General features: G+C 38.6%; 2 protein-coding genes across 2 annotated transcripts; both read left to right on the top strand.

The window, feature by feature from the left end:
- Nucleotides 1-2460, top strand: LOC131953515 (thialysine N-epsilon-acetyltransferase-like). The gene is made up of 5 exons (XM_059316713.1): nt 1-91; nt 1192-1243; nt 1495-1563; nt 1650-1795; nt 2271-2460. Exons 1-5 carry the CDS (start codon nt 17-19, stop codon nt 2448-2450), a joined length of 522 nt encoding a protein of 173 aa, XP_059172696.1. The 5' UTR covers nt 1-16; the 3' UTR covers nt 2451-2460.
- Nucleotides 2461-5146: 2686 nt separating this feature from the next.
- Nucleotides 5147-7689, top strand: LOC131953543 (thialysine N-epsilon-acetyltransferase-like). Its single transcript, XM_059316764.1, has 5 exons — nt 5147-5221; nt 6184-6235; nt 6810-6878; nt 7080-7225; nt 7519-7689. The coding sequence occupies exons 1-5, from the start codon at nt 5147-5149 to the stop codon at nt 7687-7689; spliced, it is 513 nt and encodes a 170-aa protein (XP_059172747.1).
- The last annotated feature ends 2985 nt before the right edge of the window (nt 7690-10674 follow it).

The raw sequence follows: 10674 nt of genomic DNA, 5'->3' as shown, positions 1-10674 counted from the left end.
GGCCATATCGCACAGCATGGCTGCCCAACAGAACATCAACATACGACCAGCAACTCCAGCAGACTGTGATGAAATCATGAGGCTTATCATTGTAAGTGTTATTGTAGGCTGTATTGAATAATAGCCAGTCGACAGGAACACACAAAGAGAAATACTAAAACTAAAGTTGTGTGTGTGGAGGGATGGTCATTCGTGAATAGTCAACCTCCTAATGAAATTCGGAAACATAGCTAGTTAGTAGTTACCCGTTGGCACAACGGCATATTATTTCGTAGAATTTTCTTTAAAGGGAGGTAGCTCAATTTATACTTTTTTAAAAAAAATCAACAGATCTGTAGAAGGGAGACAACTCACAATTTATTTGTTTGAAGAATAGAGGTGAGACAAAACTGCGAGCTGACATTTCGTGACGACGGATGATGCCATTTATGGCTGATTCCTTGAGAACTGCGACGATGTTAGGAGTTGTCCATATATAACCTCACACTCGTACGCGGGAGAGGGGGGGGGGGGGGTAGGGCGTAATTTTGTGACGATGTGTGAAAAAAAATTGAGAGGGGTTGTAGGCTGAGGTGTCACGTCATTTTAGGGGGGAGGGTTTCTGGCTTTTTGAGAAGATGTGTGAAGGGGGGGGGGGGGGGGTGGGAAGGGAGGTAAAATCGTTTAAAAGGAATAACATCATGTATGGATTACCCTTTTGGCGTGTTTAGATGACACCTGTAGCATAGTCTGATGAAGTAGGTTTGTGACTTGGTGCAAGTACAACATCAATAAGCCCAACTTCGTGTTTCAGGCACTAGATGTGCTTGTCTGTTAGTTACCACAAGGTTATTGGAACTATAACACTACAATCACTGATCCGTGCAGGATATATATATATATATATATATATATATATATATATATATATATATATATATATATATATATATATATATATATATATATATATATATATATATATATATATATACTCTGTGCCCCCGTTAAAACTGAGGTGTATTTTCTGAAGTTATGAAACGTGGTAGTATAAGGAAAATAAATAAATAGCAAACCATTTGAACTGTCGTTTAAACATAGATAGACAATGTTTTGATTACTAAAGTTTATTGATATTAATTCAATGAGCTGATATCCCCCTCCCTTATTAATGTATAATCACATAAATCTATGATTTGTTATATATTTTAGGAATTATTTGATTATGAAAAACTAGAAGATCAAGTGGAGATGACTGTTGAGGGTATGTTTATTATATTACACAGCAATCTCTTTTATCTTTTTACAAAAATGACGAAACACTACAGGAAAGAGGTGTTTGGACTATAGTGACGATGTATGACAATAAAGTGTCAGAAAATTTTGTTAGTGTAGTGTCTAAGTAGAATGCATGCTACAGACAGTCAGACTTAAATACTGTATTCTCGTGCCTAAGACAGAAGCAACAGTATAACATTCCGTATTTTAACCATTTTTATCTTCTCTATTTTCTAGTCTTAAGACGAGATTGCTTTGGTGAGAAACCACTCTTCTACTGTATAGTTGCTGAGCCTGCTCAAAAAGGTAGCCTATTTGACCCACCGTGTAGCATACATAATTTGGTGTTGTTTATTCGGGCTTATACCTAAAGGCAGAATCTGTTTTCTCAGATTCCTCAAAACTTGTCGGCTATGCACTCTATTGTTCCATCTATTCCACATTGGTGGGTGCCTCCGTGTACCTAGAAGATATATATGTAACTCCAGCCTACAGAACTCGAGGTATAGGAAAACAGATGATGAAACATGTAACAAAAGTAAGTTTATTTTTCAAGTATCACAAACAAACAGAAATTATTTGTAATTTTTAGTTCGGGGTAATTTTATTGCAATTTATTTAATGAGGCGGGGGGGGGGGGGGGGAGAAGAAACATGTCATGGCTATATTATAAGGAGCCTTATTATCCGGTCCTTTTTTCGATATCCCGTTAATTGGATCCTTTTTAACGGGTGAAAATATGTAGGGTCCTTTGTGTCACTGATAGTTTTGACTGTGCTGCGCCATCCAATTATCATTTCTATCAATCATCATCATACTGGGGCAGACGAAGTAGAATTTATGTTTCACAGATACCTCGACCTTTGAAGGGATAGTTTAGTCAGCACTATGCCCAGGAGTCTGTGTTTTTTCTAACGTGAGTTAGGTACCCATCAGAGTTGGGTGTTTTCTGGGACTTTCATCCAATAGAAAGTTAAAATTAAAACCCCAATGAATGATTTTAAATTTTCCAGGCAGCTCTTGATATGGGATGTAGTCGCCTGCAGTTATCTGTGTTGGGCTGGAATAAAATGGCGAAAGATTTTTACTCCCGCTATGGCTATGTTGATGTCACGGAAAAACAAGACTGGCATGTTATGAGAATGCAGCGCAAAGCCATGGAGGAATATGTTAAAAACATAAATATTGAATAGATCATTTGTTGTGGAATAAATTGTAAAAAAATGTTTTCTGTTATCAGCCAAGGAGGAATATTACAATGTTTAATTAGCACGTGGAACAGTGGCGTAGCGAGGTCGGTTGTCACCCGGTGCGGCACTTAATGGTGTCACCCCCCCCCCCCCAGAGGCGTAGTGACCCTTCCCGGGGACAAACTTTCAAATTTTCAATTTGCACCCCCCCCCCCTCAAACTTTCGATTTGCACCTCCCCCCCTCAAATTTTTCTCTATATATTTTGTTATTTTTTGCCTCGGTGTCACCCCCCTAAATGGTATCACCCGGTGCGGTCCGCACCCCCCCCGCCCCCCCCCCCCCCCCCCTCGCTACGCCTCTGACGTGGAAAACCAGTAATGGAAGAATATGTAGAAACGCGAAATAAACATTTCTAACGAAAAGCCTTTAGTAATAAAGTAAAAAGTAAAATTGGGTATAGAGTTGCGACATTTATTTTACATTCAGCTCAAACATTTTAATGAACATCAGGTTGTTTATAACTGAGTATAAATATACAGTAAACAATGAACCGCTTTTTAAAAATAGAATCAACCTCATACCCACACTCGACAGTTTCCGGCATTGGTCATGGGAGAGACCCCCATTTCCCACCCTCACAATATCCCTTTTTCTACGCCACTGCCTTGAGCCCATACATTAAATAACAGATATTGATGATAATATTTCGTAACTCTTGTATGTTTATTTATAAGGAATCTATTTGCATATTGTTTGTCACATCTTTCTCTAACTTTACTTAGTTATCGAGCCATTGTGTTACTGATAGATGTACAGAGTGTTTTACTGTTCGCTTTCGGAAAGTATCAAATCTATAGAAGTTATTTGAGGAAAGAAACAGTTCTTACTATATAAAAAACGATATCAGCAAAATTTAAAATACAAGTAACCGAAATAGAAGGTTAGGTCGAAAAGAAAGTTGCATTGGGTCAATTTAATAACACTTACATAACTCATTTGCCAAAAATTCTGAAAGTGAGGAACAAACTTCGTTGGACAGGAATATTTTCAATTCCTGCGTGGGGAAAGTGAGGAAAGCCTTGCGAAAAAAAAAAAAACAGAAGAGAAAAGCAGTGATAAATTTATCAGTACTGGTAAGTGAACGAAGTAAAGCTCCCTCCACCCTGCACTGGCCCTACACCTCCACCAGCATCTTCCGTAAGCTCAAGTAGGCTGATTTTCAAGGTAAATACATTTTATAAAACCAGTTTATTTCTCTGCATTATCCTTTATTATATTATCATACAATATTTATCATGTATACACTTTTTTAAACACGTATAAATACAACTGTGATTGCAATTTCGTGGCTGGAACGGATTAATGGTATTTCAATTAATTTCATTGGAGAAATTGCTTTGAGATACGAGCAGTTCGACATACGATTAATGTTACGAACGATTTACATATATATATATATATATATATATATATATATATATATATATATATATATATATATATATATATATATATATATAAAAGGATGTCTCCATGGTCGAATAGACCAGTGGATGAATACCCATTTAAAGTTCCAGCACAACGACTGGGCAGTAAGATGAGAAGAGCCAGATGGTGCCCATGTAACAGGCTCCTCTCTCTCCACACAGCTGGTGGACCCAAGCGACAGGACGTTACCTGTACAGCTTGGAATCAGCTGTGTCGCTGGAAACTGCTGAAAGGAAACCAATACCAAAGGGACTACAGTCCTGTTTGATTTCAGTGTTTTCTCTCCTAGATGGGTTGCTGTCCCCAGCTGAAGAGTCTCATCTCTATATGTAGACTCTTATATAATAACGCACATACCAGTTGCGACCTTAGACGTGTTCGAAGAGTGGCTGATCGGGTTTTAAGCGAAATTTTAGAAAGAAAAAGTGATATTACAGAATAAAAATCATTGTGTTTTTCTGAATCTAAAACGATTCAAACAACACCTAGAGCTGCTAGCTATGACAAGCGACTGAGTTACTGGTCAGTGAGGTATAGCGAACCTATTCAGTTAAACATACACCATGGAAGTAGTAGACTAAAATCGCAATATTGAGACGAAAATGTTATCGTTATCCCAGTGGCGTAGCGAGGTCGGGTGTCACCCGGTGCGGCACTTAATGGTGTCACCCCCCCAGAGGCATAGAGACCCTTCCCAGGGACAAACTTTCAAATTTTCGATTTGCACCTCCCCCTCGAGTTTTCGATTTGCACCCCCCCCCTCAAGCTTTCGATTTGCACCCCCCCCCCCCTCGAGTTTTCGATTTGCACCCCCCCCCCTCGAGTTTTCGATTTGCACCCCCCCCCCCTCAAGCTTTCGATTTGCACCCCCCCCCTCGAGTTTTTCTCTATATATTTTGCTATTTTTTGCCTTGGTGTCACCCCCCCTAAATGGTGTCACCCGGTGCGGTCCGCACCCCCCCGCCCCCCCCCCCTCGCTACGCCCCTGCGTTATCCAAGAATGTCACTAGGTCGGGAGCCATCTGGTGCTTTAACGTATAAAGGAGTGACCCCTATGCATTACTGCACCAGGTGTCTCCCGATCTTGTGGCGCGACTCCTTTTTTTCTGTGCATGAATACACCCAGTACACGGGATAGACACTCGAGCTTCTTCTAATTTTAAAACACACATCTATGATTTCTCTACAGAGTCCACCGTGTCTCACAGCATGGCTGCTCAGCAGGACATCAACATACGACCAGCTACACCAGCAGACAGTGATGTAATCATCAGGCTTATCAATGTAAGTTTTTTTTAAACAGTATTTACCTGGTGGTACTATCTATAGGATGACAGTCCGTAAACCACAAAAAGCTAGCATGTAAAATTGAGGCTAACTTATTACGACCTATCAAATGCATCCACCCAGAACTCATTTACCTGGACATTCTTACTTTCAGTTAATTTAGGGGTCCTCCATAAATGACGTCACATTTTTGGGACTATTTTTACTTCCCCATCCTCCTCTCCGTCACACATCGTCACAAAAAGCCAGAGCCCCCCCCCCCCCTAAAATGACGTCACACTTCAGCCTACAACCCCCCCCCCCCCCTCAAAATTGCAGTTGAATTTTTCATAAAACATAGATATTTTTCCAAAATCTTGTCTGAACTCTGTCAACATAGAGTATTTTAATCAATTCATATTACACTTTATTGAAACCGTTTTCTAAACGCAAAAGAACGACTAAAACTCATTTTCTAACATCGCTTTTTTATAATGCAAAAGTGTGACGTCACACCACCCGAACCCCCGCCCCCCCTCCCCCTCATCACACACCGTAACAAAACTACGGACCCCCCTCCCCTACAAGTGTGACGTCATTAATGGTCGACCCCTTATCCGCCTGTTATTATAAACGATTTTATAGTTATTTTTAAATTTATTTTAGTTTTAGTAAAGTTCCCTTTTTGAACTTGACGGTCCAATGGGCAAGTGAGAGTTCGCTTGCTTTAGTGACCTTGGCATGTGAAGGTAGGGTGTGATCAGCACTATACCCAGCCGCCTTTACTTTCCCTAACATGAGTTAGGTACCCATCAGAGCTGGATAGAATCAGGGACGTTGTACTGACTTGTACACTGATTCAAAATCGTGACTTTCGCGTTAGCAGTCTAGCGCTCTACCACTAGGCCACACCGTCCATTTTGACTTGTGCTAACACTATTTTTTATAATTAATTTACAAATCATCTTAATATAATTTAGGAGTTAGCTAAGCACATAAAACAAGAAGATGAAGTCAAGATGAACGCTGATGGTATGTTAATTTTATCATTGAATTCTAGTTCACATACAAATTCCTCAGATGTCAGATTTTTTAAAAATTTGTACGGCAAACTCCTGCCCTATATTATGTCAGCTGGTATCACATTTTGTTTGGTCAGTTTGGGGGGGGGGGGGGGACATGCAGCATGGGTAATAACCTCCTCAATACCTGCCTGCCAGTGTTTCTTCCAGACTTTTTTCTCTGGGGGGGGGGGGGGGACTGAAATTTCCGGGGGGGGGGGGTGGACACTGTTAAAAGTATATATTTTCTATATAAATAAATTCTATTTCGTTCGGGAGATGAAGAAACTCTGCTGCCTGTGTCAGTGCCTCCCTCCAACCTCACAATATTAACAAAATACTAAACCACTACTCCTGGATCATTCGTGATGAACCATAGATCTAATATGTGCACGAACTTTAACATTTCAGTTTTTTGTGTAAGCCGATGGTACATACATCGGATAAGCATCAGCTTTAGAAATGTTTAATGCTTGTGTTAAAAATGTGTAAGAAACAGACAATATTATTTTATATTTACCATTTTGATCTTCTGTATTTTCTAGTTTTAAAAAAGGATTGCTTTGGTTGCAAACCACTCTTTTACTGTATAGTTGCTGAGCAATGTCAGAAAGGTACTGAAGATATTTTACTTTTTGTAGCCTGTAGTACCAAAAAAAAAATATACCTATATTTATTAACTATCAAGTATCATACTTTTTAATACTTTTTTCCTAGTGTTTTTAACTAACTATAAGTATATACGAGATATATATATATTTTTTTTAATTATTGTGTTTATTACATATTTGCAGTAGTTCTAATTTTTTTCTCAGATTCGTCTCAACTGGTTGGTTATGCCCTCTACTTTTCCATCTATTCCACATGGGAGGGGGCCTCATTGTACCTCGAAGATATATATGTAACTCCAGCCTACAGGACTCGAGGTATAGGAAAACAGCTGTTGAAACACGTAACGCAGGTAAACCATATTCAATGTCATTTTGCTACCGTCACAACCAAATTATACTTGAGCTGCAATAGATCAGAAAGTTGTTAATTTTCAGGTTTAGTTTTTTTTCCGCTTCCATTAAATGCGGTTTACCAGCATATACAATGAAAAAGCCTTACATATTTATACTGAAATTAGGTCATTGTAAAATGTTTATTTTGAGGTTATTCAATTAAAATATTAGAATACTTTCATTTCCATACAATAAATACAGTAACTATCTCTAACATTTAAACCCAAGTGAATGATTTAAAATTTTCCAGGCAGCTCTTGATATGGGATGTAGTCGCCTGCAGTTGTCTGTGTTGGGCTGGGATAAAATGACGAAAGATTTTTACACCCGCTATGGCTATGTTGATCTGACAGAAAAACAAGACTGGCATGTTATGAGAATGCAGCGCAAAGCCATGGAGGAATTTGTAAGAAATGTTTAATTAATGAATCGATAAACCATGGAAAAAATTGTAAAAAAAAATATTGGATCAAATAGCATCAGATACATGAACATTCTAGCTAAACTGTTGTTTTCTCCAACCAATGAACATCTACTCCATTGACAACACGTGCTCGACTCTTCCCTGATACTTTCCCCCCAAGTTGCCACTCCACGCTCTTTCATCTATATTAGCATCCCCCCCCCCCCCCCCCCACACACACATTTACATAGAAAGAGAACAATACAAAAGTAACAAAGCCTTAGGAGAATATGAATAAATGAGCCATGCTATTTTCAAATTCTTTTTTTTTAAATACCAGATGTCTATGTATAGTATTGATATAGGGGTTGACAGAGGCGTCGCGAGCGCGGGGCGGGGTGCGGACCGCACCGGGTGACACAATTTAGGGGGGGGGGGGGTGACACCAAGGCAAGCAATTGCAAAATATACAGATGAAAAATGTTTTTGTCAGTTCTATTAATGATTAATTAAAGTTAAATAGTCTCTTGTACAAATTGACAAAAATTACAAGGGGGTGCAGCATGGGGGTGACACCATGACGTAAACGTGCTAACTATCGAGAAAACAATGCTACATTCAACTGTATTATTAACAGACTATAAATAAACATTTTTAAAAAAGTGTTTTTAAAATCATTTTTTTTACTTCATTTTAGATTTATACTTTATTATATTTTGTCCGTTTTGAGTTTTATAAAGTACTTGTTTAGCAAATGTTAACATATTTGAGATGTTTATGGCAGTATAATTGGAGATATTTCAGTATAATTTGCATTTCTCAGCCAGAATACTCAGTGGTCTATATCTAGACTACAATTCACGTTCAAATTATGATTTAATATCCTTGCTAACTAAAAACAAATAATTAATGAGAAAACAAAATATTTTTAAAATTTAATTTTTTAAAACATGTATGTCAGTAGATCTATATATATAGATTACCGTCAAACTCTCCTGTATTTTTTATCCGGAACACTCAACTGTTTGGTAATCAATGTCCATCTAGCCATCCTCATAAATCATAGACAGTCAATAGTTACAACCTCTTGTGAAATATCTTCATTTTTCTTCTATTTTTTGTCTTCTGTTTCATTTCTTGGAACTCAATCTTTTTTTCTTTTCTTCTCACTTCCCTATTTATCTTCTGCCTGAGCAGTGTTTCTTCCAGACTTTTTTCTCCGGCGGGGGCACTTGAAATTTTCGGGGTGGGGGCGGTAGACTTTCTTGGGGGGCGGACACTGTTAAAAGTATATATTTTCTATATAAATTATATAAATTTCATTTCGTTCGGGGGGGGGGGGGGGGCGTTAGAATTTTTTCTGGGGGGGGGGGGGGGGGGGCTTCGTTCCCCCCCCCCCCCCCGAAGAGATGCCTGGAAGAAACTCAGTGCCCGAGTGTTATTCTAATTCTATACTCCTCCTGAGTTGTAAAGCTAGGCATTGCTGGTGCGATTATACTTTGTTTTGTCCTTGCTTGTGTTGGCTGACTGCCGTTTGTAGGCTCTAGTTGTCATCCACCATAAGAGTTCTCGTGATTGCTTTAGAGTAAGATGTGGTTCTTGTGCTTTCTTTAGAGTAAAGATGTGGTTTTTTATGCTTTCTTTAGAGTAAAGATGTGGTTTTTTGTGCTTTCTTTAGAGTAGAGATGTGGTTCTTGTGCAAGCCCTCACCCCCTTTTACCCCGCATTACTCTCGTCAAAAAAGTCGTTAAAACATATTTAGCAAAGCTCATCTATACTTTTTTTTATTGCTTTGTATAATAATATAACGTCTCAATCTTTTTTTTCTCTATATATAAATGTATGCGGGTGGATTCCACAAACTACTCACGGACAGGTTGGTAAATCAGGACGTACGGTAAGGGTTAAATTATAAGTTTTGGTAAAGTCTCATCAATCTTTTTTTTTTAACTTGACACTTTCTCTATCTACTAGATCTAGGCCTACTAGATCTAGACTAGTACTAACATCATGTATACCGTGTTAAAAACAACAACAACTTATCCTCTTCTTTATCGTCTTTATCTGCCACACAAGGACTGCCAGGTTTAAAAAAAAAAAGGCAACGTCATTTACTTAGGGATCATCCATTAATGACGTCATGCGTTTTTTGACGATTTTTACCTTCCCCTCCGTCACACGTCGTCACAGAAAACTAGACCCCCCCTTCCCGCCTAAAATGACGTCACACCTTAACCTTAGCCTACAACCACCTCCCCTTCCCCCCCCCCCCCCCCCTCAAAATCGCAGTTGCATTTTTCTTTAAACATCGAAATTTTTCCAAAATATTTTCTGTTTTCTAAAACGCTTAATATTAGTAATAACGGCTAAAATTCGTTTTCTAACATTGCTTTTTTTTATAATGCAAAGGTGTGACGTCACGCCATCTGAAGGACTCCCCCCCCCCCCCCCCCACCAAATTAGGGTCCCCCTCCGAGTGTGACGTCATTTATGGACGGGCCATGAAATTAACTTTAAATAACGGGGTTTGACCGGATAACAAATATTAGGATTTGGCTACTATAATCTAGATCTAGATTCTAGATAGTAGATAGGCTTTAAAAATTGCAGCCTTCTTTCGAAAAAATTACTTTATTAGATCTATTTCTATTCGCGTCTCATTCTGTAGTGAGACTAATCACTCATTGTGTTAAAGATGTATTTAGATCTAATTTAAAATATTTCAAATAGAATTTCAGTAGATAAACACAACGGTCAATAGTAGGACAGGTGTGCAAGAAAAGTCTGTGGGTTGGAGGGGGGGGGAGGTTTTCAGTTAGGTATGCACCAATAATACTAGCTTGCTTTTTAAATTGGATATGCACTGAAAAAACAATAGATCTTTATCTAAATTTCTAGTCCTAATTATTTAAGCTTGCTAGCCTAAGCTAGATCTAGGCCTAACTTAAAATATTTGCGAAACTTAGCCTACAGACTAGACTAGATCTACGGACCATTCAATCA

The sequence above is a fragment of the Physella acuta genome, unplaced genomic scaffold (genome assembly GCF_028476545.2).
Source record: "Physella acuta isolate Inbredline_101_S28 unplaced genomic scaffold, ASM2847654v3 ptg000928l, whole genome shotgun sequence".
NCBI classification, from domain to species: domain Eukaryota; kingdom Metazoa; phylum Mollusca; class Gastropoda; family Physidae; genus Physella; species Physella acuta.
Note: the sequence above shows the minus strand (reverse complement) of the source record. Positions and strands in the feature narration are given on the sequence as shown.

What these genes read in the sequence shown, in the direction of transcription:
- LOC131953515 (XM_059316713.1), top strand. Translation starts at nt 17, where the DNA reads ATGGCTGCCCAACAGAACATCAACATACGACCAGCAACTCCAGCAGAC. An exon ending in AAATCATGAGGCTTATCATT is followed by an intron (nt 92 to 1,191) that starts GTAAGTGTTATT and finishes TATATATTTTAG; the next exon opens with GAATTATTTGATTATGAAAA. An exon ending in TGCTGAGCCTGCTCAAAAAG is followed by an intron (nt 1,564 to 1,649) that starts GTAGCCTATTTG and finishes CTGTTTTCTCAG; the next exon opens with ATTCCTCAAAACTTGTCGGC.
- LOC131953543 (XM_059316764.1), top strand. Translation starts at nt 5,147, where the DNA reads ATGGCTGCTCAGCAGGACATCAACATACGACCAGCTACACCAGCAGAC. An exon ending in AGTCAAGATGAACGCTGATG is followed by an intron (nt 6,236 to 6,809) that starts GTATGTTAATTT and finishes TGTATTTTCTAG; the next exon opens with TTTTAAAAAAGGATTGCTTT. An exon ending in TGTTGAAACACGTAACGCAG is followed by an intron (nt 7,226 to 7,518) that starts GTAAACCATATT and finishes AAAATTTTCCAG; the next exon opens with GCAGCTCTTGATATGGGATG.